The sequence below is a fragment of the Alligator mississippiensis genome, chromosome 7 (genome assembly GCF_030867095.1).
Source record: "Alligator mississippiensis isolate rAllMis1 chromosome 7, rAllMis1, whole genome shotgun sequence".
Lineage (NCBI taxonomy): Eukaryota > Metazoa > Chordata > Crocodylia > Alligatoridae > Alligator > Alligator mississippiensis.
In genome coordinates, this window is record NC_081830.1 from 33,163,448 (window position 1) to 33,180,792 (window position 17,345).

Genomic DNA, 17,345 nt, shown 5'->3' on the forward strand with positions numbered 1-17,345 from the left:
GCAGGCAGAATTCTGTTCCACTGTTCATGCCCAAACGGCAGGTTTCCACCATTAGTGGCCATTTTGACACGCACGGTTTGGGAGTCTACTGCCCATGCCGTGCGGATAAGCACACATGGTAACTGTAGCACTTTCCAGGCAGGGACATGGCTTTCCATGTGCATACCTGAACATAACTCCCGTAAGATAGAGCTGGGTAGGAGGCACCCTCCCATGGTTTAGCCTAACTTGCTGATTGGTGAGGACACTTGCCTGAAAAGCAGCAGACCTGAATCCTAGGCCCCACTTCACCCAGGGGTGGCACTAAACCACTGACTTCCCAGTGTGATGCGCTAAACACTAAGCATCACCAGTCCCCTTTCTAGTCCTCATTTAGACCCAGAGCCACTGCACCTTGCACTTAATGGGCACTAGATAAAATTTGTGGCAAGCAATGCAAAAGTTTCTATCTGGGAACAAGGGTCCAAGCTAGAATATACTTTCTTCTGGAGGAAGCACCAGTACCAGCACCACCTTCACATTCTCCTCACTGAACTAGGTGCCTCTAGCTTGCTTGCTTCTTCTTGGCCCTATGAATCTTCTTGGCTGCCCAAAGGGTCAGCTTCCAAAGGATGGCTGGAAAAGGTACTTGCTAATGCCTGACCTTTGGTCTGGTGATTTCATTGTGCTGAGAAATGCAGGGTCAAACCACCTCTAGATGAGACATTTAACCACTCCATTACTGGATCCTAAATAAGTGGGGAAATGGTTTGGGGCTGGGGCAAGCACATGACTTCTGAGGAGAGGCTGAGGAAACTGAGTGTATTTAGTTTAGAGAAGAGAAGACTGAGGGGGGATTTAATAACAGTCTTCAACTACCTGAAGGGTGGTCCCAAAGAGGATGGAGCTGGACTGTTCTCAGTGGTGACAGATGACAGAACAAGGAGCAATGTCCTTAAATTGCAGCAAGGAAGTTTTAGGTTAAATATTAGGAAAAAAAACTCTCTCACATGGAGGGTGGTGAAGCACTGGAACAGGTTACCTAGAGAAGTTGTGGGCTCTCCATCCTTGGAGGTTTCTAAGACCCGGCTAGACAAAGCCTTGGCCAGGATGGTCTAGTTGGGGCTAGTACTGCTTTGAGCAGGGGGTTGGACTAGATGTGATCCCCTGAGGTCCCTTCCAACCATATCAAAATGCTGCTGCTGTCTATTCCAGCACTTAACACTTAATATCTGCTAGGTTTTTGCAGGGTGGAGTTTTGTGACCTATACACACCCAGTATACATGTGTATGTAACTGCTCATCTGCCCAGCCAATACATAGCCTACTGTATGCTCAATTGCTGTGCAAACACTTGCATGTCTGTGTTGCATGGACAATAGAAATAAGTCATCCATAATACCAAGAATGCCACTTATATGGCTGGAAAACCAGTATTTGGAGAGTGAAATGAGATTGAATTCTACGCTATGGTTTTCTAGACAGTCCATACATGCTGTGAACTATGTGCACATTATGTAATGAGGAGAAAGGGCCAAGTGACTGAGATGATGGATGTCATTTATAAATCAGTAAATAAAATCCACATATTAATTTTTCCAGTTTGGTCACGCTGAACTCAGTGTCACCACTTCTACTCGCACTGCAAAGGCATTCCATTACATGACATGTAAATGCAAGATTCACATGGGGCTTTAGACTGTAAGCTCTTTGGAGGCAGGGACTGCCCTTTCATTATGTATGCTCACAGCATCTAACGTAATTGGGGCTACTAGGTACAATTGCAACACAAACATAGCAGCAGCTAGAACAGGCCTCAACCTTCAGCTTACAGCCATATGCAATACCCAACAGACTATGAGAAAGGAAATTTGAGAACTGCAAAAGGGAGAAAGCTAAAGTCTACAATGCCAAAGGAGACCTACAGCAGGTGGTGGACAGTCCATGAGTTGTGGCTTTGAAGGGCACTAGGAACAGCAAATAGTTGGGAACTGGATATGATGACATGGCAGAGCAGGGGTGTAGCAGTTCTATACAAAATCGTTCTTTTGATTACAAATGGCATTGACCTACGCCACAAATGAGTCTTTCACCTGCCCCACACACCCCTTTCTGGGAGATTGTGCAGCATCCAGCCAGGAAGAACTGCAGTAAGAGCAGGCCTTCCTGCCTAAAGGAACCCTGAGACGCATACCACAGCCCTTCCCAATCTGGCTGTGCATGAGGCATGTGGACCATTTTTACTTGGCCATAGTGGAAGCACCCCATTCAGAAGCACTGAGGTCGGATGAGGCAACACAACAGCGATTCTCAACTGGGGATACACCAAATTCAAAGAAGCTGGAGCAGGGTGTCCAGACTCTACAACCATTGAACTAAAGGCTTCCCACATTACAGGCCTGCTGCTCCTACGCTATCCGGGCAGGGCTATGGCAGCAGAGGTGCTTAGTTGGAGACAGACACTGTGCATAACAGCAGAACAGGGTTCTCTGCTGATTTCCCTACACTGCTTCCCAGAAGCATAGATGGCCTCTTTTGGTATCAGGGCTTTCTGCCCTAGCGATTTTACCAGCATAGTGAGCCTTTAATATCCCTACCTGACAGCCAGCAAAACCTCACTGTGCAGACTGGAGGTTTGTTCACTAGAGGTGGTTCTCTTCCCAGCTCTTTCCTGTAAGGTCTCTTGACTTTTAATCCTCCCCCTTCACCATGCTTGCTGAAACCTTGCCATATTCTCCAGCCAAATGCCTGGTCTGCCACTTTTGTAAATAGGAAAACTCTGCAGTGGGGAGTCTGCAAAGTGCCAGCACAGCGCCCTGAACTGCAGTGAGCGGGGCTGCTTAGTGTCTGATTAACATTGCTCTGTGCTGGAGCTGGGTCTAGAACAGTGGCTGGTGCTGCAGTGTACTCTTCCTTGGCTGCTTGCCTGCGCTTGGCTCTGCGTTTTAGCATGGCTGTTCAATGGAAAAGAAGCTGAGTGCAAGCTTTGAGAAGTTGGTTGAATACAGCTGATGAAGTATTAGCTTCCTATAAAGCACAAATAGAGAGTCACTTGATTTTGGGGTAGGAAGCATCATGGAAATGCCAAGGAATAGGCATTTAAGCCTTAGACTGTTTGTGGTCTACAGTGGGAAGTGACAGTGCGACTCATTACTCCCTCAGCCTGTAACTGGACATAAGTATTCTAAAAAAATGTGGACTTTGTGGGTGATGAAGCAGCCACTGATTCAGAGTTGCAGAGAGTGGTTTTCTCAGGCCATTCCTGACATCAAAATACAAGGCTACATGGTGGAAATATTGCCTTTACAACTCAGCAAGGGAATGTTTCTCACCAATATCTAGCAAACTCTGGATTGATCCTTTATACCTCCACTCCCCAGCAGGTCAATAGACTGCTTCTGCAGTCTCATTTGCTGGAAAACTGCCAGCAGCTGTCTCCTCCTCCTAACTGCAGTCAGCTCATAGATGCCTCAGCTGATCCCTCTCACTTAGGTCTCAAGTCAGAAAATGACCTGCCTGGAAGATGAAACAAATGTCCTTTTCCCATTTCTGGTCTGGAGCATCTAAGCAGGAGGTGGAAAAGGAGGATGTTACAGGGAAGGTACAGACAGCTGCTTTGCTTGGCATGTATTTTTTATGCAGGGGGTTTCATATGGTATATTTTTTTAGGGACTTCAAGGCCTTGGAGCTCCAAAGCCAGGGAACTCTTATCTCGGGCAATGTCAGTACAACCTAGCGACCTGCAGAAATAGAGATCTGGAAGAATCTTCCCCAGATGCTATGCAGAATTGTTTGAGTCATGCTAACTGCAACTATTTACTCTGCAGGGCAGGTCTGTAAGGGATCTGATATTCATTCAGAACATATGCAGATTTCTTAGGAGCCTTCCCTCAGCTGGGGGGGTGTGTGTGCGTGTGCGTGTGTGTGTGTGCATGCGTGCGCGTGTGCACAGTGTGAGAGGGTTTTTGTGTTTACGTGCTCCATGCGTGCATGTCCACATATGTAGGATCCCTTGTGTCTGCGTGTTTTCTTCTGTCTTTGCATGATGTGCCCGTGGTGGGGCCTGGCAGGACTACCCTTCTGTAGGGCTTGTAGATGATATGTTTGTTTATTTATAGTATTTCATGGGTCTGATTTTGTTTTATTCTTTTATTATTTTTTTTATCCCAGCCTCTTTTTCAGTCTGCAGGCTTATAAGAACAAATAATTAAGGGCGGATGTGATGTAATTTTGAATACTACAAATTGGGTAGGTAGATAGGTAAACAGTAATATTCATACTCATTGTAAACTCCGAAGGAAAGCTGGACTGTCGGAATTTCACCCTTAAAGACTGTGGGAATTGTGCTCCCCAACTAGCTAGGTGCTTGTGTTCCTAAATCCCTTTATAAGTCTCCCCTGTGTTGCTGTGTTCCCTGCACTAACGGTGCATTTTGGTAATATATGGTTTGTTAAAATGAAATTGCATTGTGCTAACTCACCTCTCTTACAACGGCTTGTCTCGTGTCCTCCTTTTGCCAGGCGCTTATTTTTATGTAGCATTTATAGCATACTGAAATCCTAGCATGGTTTAGAAAGGATGCCAGACGGGAACTGGAGAGAAGGGAGTGGATCAACTGTGAGCGAGAAATGGAGGCACTGTCATGGCAATGTACAGTGAATCCCAGACAGATGAGGCAGCCTGAAGGATAGGGTTAGTTTTAGCAGTGCAAAGAGCCCAAGCAGGGGGAAGCAGGAGACAAAGGTGACTACGTGTGATGGCTACTGTCTACTCTATATAGTGCCTGGGGTGCTATATATTCTTGGGGGCAAAGCAGGATGGTGGAGTGAGTCTATGGAGCACTTTAGGCAAAAGAATGGGACAGTACTTTGGTGACTTGCCTGGAAAAGCTAGTTGAACAAATGGTAAATGATCTGTTGCTCTTGTCCTACTTCTGTAGGCTGCCTCAGGGCCTTCTTGTTATACTGAGAACTGTCCTATCTGCAGTATAAGTGGGTTTCTGGGCTGAGTGGCCCCCTTCCAGCAAGGACCCCTGCTCTTCCCCCATTGTAGTACCAAGGAGCTGTATCAGATGTGTTCCCAGGTGGACACCCCAGCTGCTAATGTCTCTACCCCTCCCCTTTTACTGACGTGCACCTCACCCTCTGCTTTATTAACTGCTGTAAGTTCTCTGTGTGCCTGAATCAGCCTTTTATAGCTCAATACTTCCACACACCTCCACTTGGGTTCAGCTGAGGTAATTTGGTTTACAGCAGGTTGGGGATGGATTCAGGATAGGGTCAAGGCTCAGAACTATTTTGCCTGAAGCCTGTTGGGGGAATGACTTGATATGGTTAAACCAAAACAAGACTGTCATGAAACATGATGGTTGACTACTGCCTGTTTCCCCCCCACCCCCATGTTATTTAATTTTGCTTGTTTCTTAGCCCTCTAACCAACAGAGGTAACACATGATTTGTAATAGGCCATTAATAAGGCTAAAGACAGGGTGGCGGCTTTTTTCAAAGAATAAGAAACAACCCCAGACCGTTCTATGACTTTCTGCGTCCTACAGGTGATTCACATTCCTTCTCACTTCTTGGTCACCTCCATTTCCAGTGTACAAAAAAGCTAATGCCAAGAAATGCAAGGTGGGAGTACCTTGAGCTATTTAAAGGAGATGCTGAGCAAAATACAGGATTAATTCACTTTTGATTGTGCTCATCGGATGCTTCTGATGGAAGCCAGTGGGCCTTTTCTGGTCCTCATACTGCTGTTTCCACAAGGCCTCTGCCTCACTCAGTGCACAAGGCTGGAAATGAAGCCGCCATTCAATATTCCTCTCGCTCCTCGCCATTCACTGTGTGGCCACAGACCTTATTTACTGCATACTAACTCAAACCACCACTGAATGATGAATTATTGTTTTTTGGGCCTCTTTGTGGTACTCTTCACCCTTGAATTGGAGTACCACAATCCCACAGATGAACAGACCTATCTTCCCAGCTCCCCTGCTACATATCAGAATATCATTCCCCATTTTACAAATGGAGAGATAAAAGACCAAAAATTGTAAGCCATGTACACTGATTCTGAGTGCCTTGGTGACAGGCTGCCCAGTGGGGGACACCATAGGTAACAGTTTCAGAAGGGCCTGTGATTCAAGAGCCCAAATCCCATTTTCAAAAGTAATTTAGGTATGCAGGAGCCTCATGGTCTCGGGCTCCTATGCTCCCAAGGTACTTTTGGAAAGAGGGTTTAGGCTTCTAAGTCACATGGGCAAGACTGGTGCCACTTCCTGCACAGCATAATCAAGTGCATGGGTATAACAAGACAGACAAGGTTCCTTGAGTGAATTTGATATCTTTTATTAGACCAACCCAAATAGTTGGAGAAAAGTTATTAAGCAAGCTTTCGGGTTCAAAAACCCTTCATCAGGCTAAGGAAGTGTCAGTAGTTGGTGTGCGCTCTTCCTGGATTGAGTGAAAAGTAAAGAAGCCAGGGGCTGGGCTGGGGAGTCAGTTGCCAGGCAGATTATAATGTATCAAAAATCCAATGTCTATTTTTAGTCCATGATCTCTGGTATCCAGGAGGTTGATGAAATGGAGCTTGTAGGCTCATCTCTGGGAAGTGTTGTGTAAGTTTCCCTTGAGGATCAGGACTGAGAGATTGGAGAGAGAGTGGCCCTCCTGTGAGAAATGTGCCCCCACCGGTAATTGGGTGTTTCTGTCTTTGATGGATTTCCAGTGTGCGTTCATTCTGGTGCGCAGTTGTTGTCTGGTCTCTCCTACATATCTTCCATCAGGGCATTTGGTGCATTGGATGAAGTATATTACATTTCTGGAGGTGCAGCTGTAAGATCCTGGGATGCTGAAGGCTCTGTTGTGGGGTGTAGTAATAGTGGGGGTGGTGGAGATGTGTTGGCAGGTTTTGCATTTCTTGTCTTGGCACGGTCTGGATCCTTTTGGTGTGTTCTGGGCTTGAGGAAGTTTGCTTCTGGTGATGAGGTTGGCGAGGTTCGGTGCTTGTCTGAAGGCTAGGATGGGTGGCTCTGGGAAGATCTTTTTAAGAATAGGGTCTCTGTCTAGTATGGGTTGCAATTTTTTGAGGATTTTCCGTACAGGTTCAAGGGAGGGGTGATACATCATAACCAGCGGTGTGCGATTTGTGGGGGGTTTTCTTCTGTACTGCAGCAGTTCTTCACGTGGTATCCAGGTGGCTCTTTCAAACGTGCGATCTACCTCTCTGGAGGAGTGTCCTTGCTGGGTGAAAGTCTTTTTAAGATTGGTGAGGTGGCAATCCCGGGTGTTCTCTTCAGTACAGATGCGGTGGTATCTGAGGGCTTGGCTGTATATCACAGCTTTTTTGGTGTGTTTTGGGTGATTGCTGGTTCTGTGCAGATATGTATGTTGGTCTGTGGGTTTCTTGTATACTGTGGTCTGTATTTTACCCTTCTGGATACTGATCATTGTGTCTAAAAAGGGGATGTTGGTGCTGGAGTATTCTAAAGACAGTCGGATGGAGGGATGGTGACTGCTGAATTTCTGATGGAACTCAATCAGAGATTGCAGGTTCTCAGTCCAAATGATGAAGATGTCATCGATGTATCTTCAGTATAGCAAGGGTTTGATGGTGCAGTTCTTGAGGAAGTCTTCTTCCAGGTGGCTCGTAGATTCTTGATCTGACAGCACAGCTGCTGGTCTTGGCCTGTCAGCCCATGGCTAGCCCTCTAGTGCTGTCAAAGCTACTGTGGAAACCTTCAGTAGGGTCTAACCCTCCACCTAGTCCCTGTCACAGGACTGGCTGGCTGGGGTCAGCTGACCCTCTACTTCCCCCATATATAAATCCCTGGCCTGGAACAAAAAGCATTTGGGGAACTTGATTTAAGATTGTCATGTTACTCCCTCTGGCTTGCTCCTTGACTTTACTCTCTGTTTGACGTCCTGGCTTCCTGCCTTGGATTTTTATCTTGGGTTGAACTCCTGGCTTTGACTTCAGATCCTATTTACCCAGCCTAGCTCTAGCTGGTGCTTTGGTTCCCCAGTGGTCCCAGACCTAGCCACTTACATCCTGTTGCGACAGGCATGTGGACTCAGGCTAGCACATACAGCTGGATCTGGCGTGAAGGGCTGGGTAGGCTTGCTATGCACATGGGCTGACCCTGCATGCTGACCCCATGCTGGATCTGGCCCGGAGACTGGCCCTGTGCCACCCATCTGGTTCACGGGGTAGGAAGGCTGAGCATCATGGTCTTAGATGGTCAAATACAAGCAGAAGAGCAGAGCCACTTCACCCAGTGCTGACTTGCTGCCATCCTGGGGAAGGAGCATGGATGTGTTCAACAGTTCAAGGCAACATGAAAAATGTTGTAGTAACCACAAGAGCTCAGGGGGTTTTGATGTCTCTGGCTCATGTTAGAAGGATAAAAAGGGACAATGACATGTCTTCCAAATTGTATTATAGTTGGACACTAGCCCTGTGTGACAAGGTCTGAACCCCAGGGGTGGCTGTCATGCCCCTGGTAGCCATGAAGCTCCTGCTTGGCTCTCACTCTAATATTGCCCTCCCTCAATTGCTTCCCTGCCACGTCTTGATCTTGTTAAAGATTGAATAAGGGAGGCTGCCTCTGGGCGTTAGGGTGAGTCCCAGTCCTGCTAAACCTCTAATGGGGGTCCCCTGCATCCCACTAGTCTCAACAGCATGCTTAGGCTCAATAGGACCTCTCAGCCTGCCTATGCCTCTGCAGGGCACCTGTAGCCTTAAAGGCTAATTGAATGGCTCTGTTCCACCCCTACACCACACCCCAAGCATTGCAGATGTGACTGTACTATCACCATCGCTGTATTGCAGGGTGAGGCTGAGGCCTTGTTGGCATCCTCCCCTCCAGCTCTTGCTGGACCCTCTTAGCACAGGTCCATGGACCTGGCTTCTAGGCTCCAGCCTCCTTGACTTCAGGTTCCAGCAGTGACTCCCTGAACCTGTGGCCCTTCCTGGGCCCTGACCCCAGTCTTGGCCAGTTGAGATCACCAGGCTCACTGTCTCTGGCAGTCCCCAGCTATAGTCTCTCCTGGACCTTGATCCTGTCCTGAGCTCCTGGACCCTCAGGATCTCCCCAAGAAGCTCCTACCTGAGCTCCTGGTTCCTCAGGGTCTTCCTAGATTACCAGTTCTTTAAGTCTGCCACAAGTCACCCTCTGAGGCTCAAGGATAAACCACCAGTGCAACCAAAATACAAAGCATCTTACCCAGTTTCACTGTCTGTTCAGGAGCCTTGCTGCTCTCTTGCCAGGCACTTCTACCTTCAAGGCTCAGGTGCTGGGCTTATATGGCTTAAGCCCAGACCCATCTAGTCGGATGGATCCTTAATCAGCCCTCTTTGCTACCTCGAAGCCCCTGGCAGTCTGCTTGCCCTCCTAGAGGGGCAGGTGCACCCCAGCCCCCCCTGTCACACCCTGCTTCAGGGAAGATGGAGAAGTTCTTACAGCCTCTTAAATATAACAATGACCCTATTAAGTACTCTAAAATCAGCATACTTTCTCTTGACACTTTTGGTGTGGCTCATGGATGGAAGGGGGCATAGAGCCAGTAATCCAAATTTAGCATCTGTTGAGCAATGTTTTTTTGTCGGTTTGTTTTTTTTTTGGGTGGGGGGATACAGCCCTCTGGAAAAATGCATGTTTCCTAACATATGCACATCCCACCAGCTTTTCTAGAATACTGTTGGTCTCAAACCACAGTTGCAGTCATTCCCCAATGGATCTCAGTTCAACATTTATCCTCATTAATGCAGGGCTCCTACAGCCCTGCTGAAAACGAGATTTAAAGAGTTGGGCTCTCTGGATTAACCTAGGCACACATGAAAAAAGACTGGCCAAAAAAGGCTTCTAGCCACGCAGTTCTTCCATGACCTAGCTGGCCTGGGGAGTCTGCAGTGCTCTTTCAGTTTGCAATATTCTCCCGCTATTTGTTAGCTTGAACATGAACCTCTACAGAAAGCTGTAGGTACATTGCTATCATCTAGTGTGGGATGTCTTGAAGTGGGAGGAGAATGTAACTCAAGGGCAGACGATAATTCAGAAGCTGTGCTGTTTTAAAAAACAAAAATAAATGACACAGGCCAGTGTTTGCTGGGAGAGGAGGGAGGGTAGGGGGACAGAGTAGTAGAGGTGTGGAGTTTGAGGAGAAGGATAAATGGGGATGGGTGATAGTGAAGGATTGGGGAACAATGGTCTGGGCTATAGAGGAAAGGAAAGGATTAGGGGTAGGGGCCCTGTCAAAAGCACATCTGCTCCCAGTGGTGTATATGTTTGATTCTTGGTGGTCTGAACACCCTCCCCTGGGCTCCTCTGTGTTGCAGGATTTGGGAGGTCCTGTCTGAGTTCCTTTTTCTGTTTCCCTTCCCCAACCCCATCTGGGGAAGCCTCACCCCTCTGCATGGAGAACAGGAGAGCTGGGAGCATGCACCCAATGGATAAATGGAGTAGGTGACACCTCTCAGAGCTAGGTGCTGTGCATTTCCATGGGATGTTCTTGTTCATTTGAACTACCAAACTGAGGTGAGGACCACATCAAACCTATCTGAGCCAAGCCTCCTGTGCTGCAGATGATTTGCAGATCCTCATCTCTCTGGCCTGCTACACCTCCCTTCTCCCTCCCCACCTGCTGATTTCAGGATCATTGGCAGAAGATCTGGAAATAGTCAGGAAAACTCTGACCATTTTCATACAAATGCCAGGTCTCCTGTGGGGCAGGTAGAAAAGGCCCAGCCCTTTAAAGGATGCTCTAAAATCTCCATGATTATTTGGATTGTCATGAAATTTATCCTGCTTCATGAGGATGAGAGTTAGGGTTTGTCGGGGTCATTTCATCCAACAGTTCTTGAGATACAGGCCCCCAACCTATAACAGCACTTTATGGAATTAACCGAGTCTGTCTTTTTTGAGCCCAAACAACAGAGCTCACATCAGAGCCCTGTTTGTTGTTCCCCCCCACAGCACTCTCAGCTACTTGTCATGTCTGAGCTAGTGCAAGTCACCTGCCATTCCATTAAGGAAGACAGATTGAAATCTGTGTTAAAAGATAAGGTTCTTAAAGATCAGTCAGTGCTGAAGTCTCTTGTCCCAAAGAGACACTGGCAGATTTTCAGGCTGCCTGTGGTTACATGACCTGGGTGGCCCAAAAGACCTGTGTTGGCTATTGAACCCGAGTTCTAGCTGGACCTCCTGGTTTGCAAAAGTCTGAGTATCATGGAGTCAGCCTTCTGGAAGGGCATCAGGGCAGCCTTAACTCTGTGTTAAGGACTTTTTTTTTTAGCAAATAGAGAGGCAGACTTGGAATTTTCCTACTGGATGGGATAATGGTTTGGGGAAAAGGTGCTACTTCTGGTCTTTGTGTGCAAAATGCTGAGATCTCCTAATGTGAGTAGGGGACGTGGACTCTGTGGTTGATGTCCCAAGGCTAATGAGGAGGACGGTAGCATTTATGGCTAATGAGTGGCAGAAGTGGCGGATGGTCTGTGATGGTTTCTTGAGGTCACATGTGAAGGGTGAACAGACAAGCAAAACTTCAAGCCAGCCACCTGTGGTAGAGAAATGAGCACACATGTGGGTGTACACCTAGGCAAACATTAATTTATTCCATGTCCACATGCTCTGCCATGTCTGATGTTCAAGATCTGACATGGCAGGTTGCATAGTTTTTGGTATCTGGGATAAAATTCCTCAAATCCTGTCATGCAACTGCTGGGGCTCAGGGAACCTGGCATTGGGAAGTTTGGAATCAAGGAGTTGTTCCATCATGGGCTCTACACATACCTGGAGCTTTAAAAAGCACATAGGCTACTGGCTACACACATGCTTTTTAGACATGCTGATTCATCAGGAGCTCCCTCATCCCAGGAGTCTGTTGTAAGGAAGCAGCAGATGAATTTAGTTCTGTGTGAAATGTGAGGTAGTCCCAGCTCTTAGCTAACTGAAATCCTAAAGCATGCTGAGATGTGAGTGAAGACTCGGGGACATTGACACTACATAGTAGTTTTGTGTCAGAGAGCACCAGTTGGAGTTTCCTGGTGTTTCTGATTTGCATTCATCCTGTCCTATTGGCTTGTGTTCAGGATGAAGATTTTTAGACTTCTCAGCCTAGAAACATGAGAAACAGCTCTGAGGGTATTGAGATGTTCATGTCGTGGCTGGGAGAGGCAGAACACTCCCCCCAGACTGCATAAACCCTGCCCAGACCGAGGAGGCAGCTTCACCGTGCAGTTTAAGAAAATGAGCGACTTGGACATGGTTGCCAACCTCAGGCACAGCAATAGCAGCCTCTCGAAGGGCAGGAGGAAATCTCCCAGTCCCATGGGCACCAATGAAAAGGTAAGTCCACCCTGCACTGCAGACAGGGTGAAGCTAGCAGAGTGACTCACTATATTTAGGAGTGAGGTTAATGGAGATGGAGCAGAGTGCCACTAGCTCAGGAGTAGGTTATCCAGAAAACAGGTTGGGAGACCCTCAATCTCCCTCTGTTTCCAGCCTTGTGATGGGGCTTCTGCTGGACTCTATGCCCTGTGATGCCTCCTGATCCTTTGGGTCTGCCTAGCCTTAGCTTTGGGCACCATCTACTCTGTCTGGCACGCAGTGTCCAGGCTGAAAACCTACCAAAGGGGTGTTGGGTTCCTCTTGGGTCCACTGCTGTCATGACCTGTGTTTCTGTATCTGTGAACTAGGAGCTCCTGTGCTCTCTTGCCCTGAGTCAGTGAAGTACCCTGAGTAGTGTCAGTCAAATGTAGGAACATGTATTCTCTAGTCTTTGGCTCCTTCCTCTTCCTCCTCTCTATCCCACAGGGGAACCTTGGCATGTGGATCCCTGAAAACATCCGGAAGAAGGAGTGCATATACTTCATTGAAAGCTCCCAAGCGTCGGATTCTGGGTCAGTGCTTTGCCATTTTCCCCCTCGTATCTGCTTTCCGGTTGCCACTCCCATGGCAGGCAAGTCAAGGCAACATTGATCTAGCATGTGACTGCATTGCAGTCTGCTCAAGGGGCAGATGACATGCTCTTAGCTTTTTTCCAGGACACTCAGCACCAGAGCTGGTGGAAAACGGAGATATTAGCTGATCATCCCTCTGTCCCTATGAGACAGAAGTTTCCTCTGGGAAAATTTTGATTTTTCTGAAACTAAAATCGACATGCCACATTGCTGTGGATTGCGTGCTCTTTCCTATGGTTGCACATTGCCTCACGGGAGTGCTATGTTTAGGTGCCTCCTGCCCGCATTCTCTTCTTTGGGCTGGGCTTCATGTCCAGATTATCTGACCAGGGATGCTGTGACCTGGGGCACATCTGGGAGAGGCTGTCTGGCCAGCCTTGCCATTAGGGAGCAAGGTGGCACAAAGTACTTAGAACTGTAATTCCTTTGGGCCGATTTCACATTGGTCTGACCGGAAAGGAAACATTTTGAATTTTCCAAATCAATATTTGGAACCTTGCATTCCGGAGACGTTGTTGCCATGTTGGTTCTTTAGTTGGATTTGGGATTTAAAACAAGTCAGTTTCCCACAGGATGGAAATTCCTTTCTATCATTTCACTCCAGTCTGGACAGTCTTCTCACCCGGGTGACTTCTGGGTCGCAAGCAGAGTGTTCCCAGGCATTGGTGTTTGCATGTGTAAAGGAAATGCCCCTGCTTCCCATCCCACGTTACCCAAGGTTGCATCCGCGCTTTGACTGGAAGGCACTCCCCTTCCATGCCTGTTTGTTCTCAGGCAGATGGTGCTTCTTTTACAGGAAGATGGTGTGTGAATGTGGCTACCCTAGGGAACAGCACCTGGAAGATGCCATAAAGGCATCCATTTTACTGGGAAAAGAATGGGACCCCCGGAATCATGTCCAGGAAATGCCAACAGATGCATTTGGTGAGATCAGCTTCACAGGCCTGGGACAGAAGGTGGGGAAGGTGGGTGTCCCCTCTGATGTCTAAGGGATTGGGATCCCTTGTTTAAACCCTGCCATCTTGCCTGATGAAATATGCCTCCAATGAAAGCACTGAGCTGCTTCAAAGGGACCAGAGAAAGAGAGGGCCTGGATGGGAGCACTTATTTCACCCAGTCCTGAGCTCACAGGGGCAGGGGAAGAAGCCCAGAGCAAGGTCTCAGACCTGAGGCCTCCTATGAAGCCTCCAATTGGGCCTCACAGCCTGGAAATCACAGTTCGGTGTGTGACATTCTCCGGTTCCCCTGCCCCATGTTTCTAGAGGTTGACTCCTATGTTGGTGGGAGAAACCAAGAGCAACCCCCAAAACTGAGTGCGATCATGTGGTGGGACTTGGAGAGAGAGAATAAGAGTGAGCAGGTGAACATTGGAAGGGAAATCTACTGTGTGGCCCTTCCAGGGGAGCCATTAGAGGGAGAAATCCTAATTGTTCTGAGTTGGGAAGAAACCACCTGTGCATTCGGCACTGAATCAGCAGCTGCACACACTACATGTCATCCCAGCCTCTTCTACAGGAGCTGGGAGCTGGGTACTATGTGACTTTGTTGGGGGCAGTTTGAGCTGTCTCTAAGGAGGTGGACAGGGTGGAGGGAGAAGTTGCCCTCAGTGCCACCTGGGTCTTCTAGGTAAGGGTTTGGGTGGGGAAAGAACAGGGCTGTTCTGCCCTGGTTCCTTGTGGGAAAGGTAAATTTTATTCCTGTACTGGCTTGGCCAAGCTCCAGGATGGCTTTACTCCAGGATGGATCTGGTAGCGCACACAGGTTTTTGGTCTTTTCTTTTTTTCCCCTCTCTCTCCCCACGTTTCTTCCCCCACCCACAGTATGTGCGTGTCTCCTCCGACACCCCGCCGCGCATCATCTACCACCTGATGACCCAGCACTGGGGCCTGGACCCTCCCAACCTGTTAATCTCTGTGACGGGCGGAGCTAAAAACTTCAACATGAAGCAGAGACTGAAGAACATCTTCCGGAGGGGCCTTGTCAAAGTGGCCCAGACAACAGGTAAAACAGCCCTCTGGTGCAGAGCCCCTGGGGAAAGGCCCTGATCCTCTCTGCACCTGGGAGGGTCCGAGGGCTCCTGAGACTGTGACAGAAGAGAGTCTTGTTTTATCCCTTTGGGAAAGCACCAGGGAGAGCCTTTACTTGCCCCCCACCCCCTTCCTGGGTCCCAGGGATTCCTCCTTCAAGTCCTTATCTCTCTGCACTAGAGGGCATCTGTTACAAAGATGACAAGACATTTAACAATCTACCACTTCTCTTAGCAGTCTTTTCCAGTGGTTCATTCCCCTTGCTGATTTATACCTCATTTCTACTTGAAAATGAGGGTTGGAAGGAACTTCAGGAGGTTACATTTAGTCCAACTGCCTGCTTAAAGCAGGACCAGCCCCAACTAGATCATCCCAGCCAAAGCTTTGTTGAGCCGTTCCTTCACAACCTCCAAGGAGGGACTTTCCACCACCTCTCTAGGTAATCTGCTCCAGTGCTTCACCACCCTTCTAGTGAGAAGGTTTTTCCTAATATCCAACTTAAACCTCCGTTGCTGCAATTTGAGCCCATTGCTCCTTGTTCTGTCATCTGCCACCACTGAAAACAGTCCAGCTCCATCCTCTTTTGAACTACTCTGCAGGGAGTTGAAGGCTGCTATCAGATCCTCCCTCAGTCTTCTCTTCTGCAGACTAAATAAACCCACCTGCCCCAGCCCCTGAACCATTTTGGTTGCCCTCCACTGGAGTCTCTCCAACTTGCCCACATCCTTTCTATAGTGGAGGAGACCAAAACTGGACACAGGACTCTAGATGTGGCCTCATCGGTGCAGAATAGAGGGGAATAATCACTTCCCTCACTCTGCTGGCAACACTCCTACTAATGCAGCCCAGAACGCCATTAACCTTCTTGGCAACAAGGATGCACTGTTAACTCGTATCCAGCTTATTGTCCACTGTAATCCCCAGGTCCTTTTCAGCAGAGCTGCTGCCCAGCCAGTCGGCCCCCAGCCTGTACTGATGCATGGGATTGATCAGTCCTAAGTGCAGGACCTTGCACTTGTCCTTGTTGATCCTCATGAGATTACTTTTGGGCCAAACCTGCAACATTAGCTTCCAGCAGGTCTTGTTCTGCATTTGCCTGCTAGATTTTGAGGCTCACTACCAACAAAAATCTTCTCCTCATGTAGATGCTTCTACTCCAATCGCCTCTTAGCCCTCTATGGATCTACAAAACATTTAGGCCAGATTCAAAGTAGTTGCTTAGGTGCCTCCCCCTGGGTGTTAAAACACTCACATATCATGCTCTTTGCTTTGGACAGCAATTCAGTGTAGCCAGTCAAGGCACCTAAGATCCTTACCCAGTCAAAGGAAAGATTTGAAGGAACCTAAGAGCAGTTCAGGTTTGGGTGCTGAAGGGTTGTATGCAGAGAGTGAGGAGCAGTAGGCACCTCTGAGGTGATCAGAAAGCCCAAGAGGCCCCAGAGATGGGTGAGCTTAGGGCAGTATTTGAACTTCTGCCTCTCAGGAGTGCAGGTGCTGGACCAATGCTGTCCATTAGGTGTCTCCGTTCACTTGCAAATTTGGAACATCCAACCTCACTTCTGAGGTCAGGAACATGTTGGTGCTGTTGACACTCGCCTTTTGACCAGTAGCCTAGTGATAAGAGCAATTCCTCAGGAACTGGGAGACCTGGGTTCTTGGCCTTCATCAGCCTGAGGGGGTCTGAACCCAGATCTTGTATCTCCCAATGAATGCCTTTACCATCAGGCACTTTCCACCCTTTCCAGGGAAGCAGGGCCGCTGGAAAGCCACGAATACAAAAGTCATGGGGCTGGAAGGACAGCAAGTGGGAGGGAGCCTGCCTCTGTAGCCTAACCATTACAGCACTCCCCTGGGATCTGATCCTGCTACCAAGAGTGGTCCCTTGTGGACCATGGAGGAAGGCTCCAGAGCTTGGATTAGGGAAAGCTCTAAATCCCAGGCTGACAGACTGAGGTCTCTGTGGGCAGAGCATTAGCCTTTCCAACCTTTGCTCTGTCCCTGCAGGTGCCTGGATCATAACGGGTGGGTCGCACGCTGGTGTCATGAAGCTGGTGGGGGAGGCTGTACGAGACTTCAGCATGAACAGCAGCTACAAAGAAGGCGAGATCATCACCATTGGCATAGCCACTTGGGGGACTGTATACAACCGTGAGAGTCTCATCTGCCCACTGGTGAGGTTGAAGGGCTGCCAGAAATGAGTGTTGGCCAGGACAGGACGCTGGCCTGAGAGGGGAAGGAAAGATGATTCTTTCTGCCTAAAATGTCTGAATATGCATTTGACCGAACCTGACTCTGGGTGTAGAATGTAGTTGGACACACACTCCATGGAAAGGACTGTCTTTCCTGCTGGGCCTGCCTTTCTACAGCAGGACCATGGCT

The 17,345-nt window shown here is 48.4% G+C and overlaps 1 protein-coding gene across 2 annotated transcripts in view; it reads left to right on the top strand.

The window, feature by feature from the left end:
- The first annotated feature begins 3,430 nt into the window (after positions 1 to 3,430).
- Positions 3,431 to 17,345, top strand: part of TRPM2 (transient receptor potential cation channel subfamily M member 2) — a 47,334-nt gene continuing 33,419 nt past the window's right edge. Inside the window, exons 1-6 of one of the 2 annotated variants that reach the window (XM_019489887.2) lie at positions 3,431 to 3,580; positions 12,070 to 12,325; positions 12,794 to 12,879; positions 13,736 to 13,904; positions 14,760 to 14,940; positions 16,971 to 17,137. In XM_019489887.2, the coding sequence (XP_019345432.1) occupies positions 12,227 to 12,325; positions 12,794 to 12,879; positions 13,736 to 13,904; positions 14,760 to 14,940; positions 16,971 to 17,137 (702 nt within the window). In that variant the 5' untranslated portion in view covers positions 3,431 to 3,580; positions 12,070 to 12,226. The remainder of the gene's footprint in view (positions 3,581 to 12,069; positions 12,326 to 12,793; positions 12,880 to 13,735; positions 13,905 to 14,759; positions 14,941 to 16,970; positions 17,138 to 17,345) is intronic. The other variant, XM_019489886.2, reaches the window with a different exon arrangement.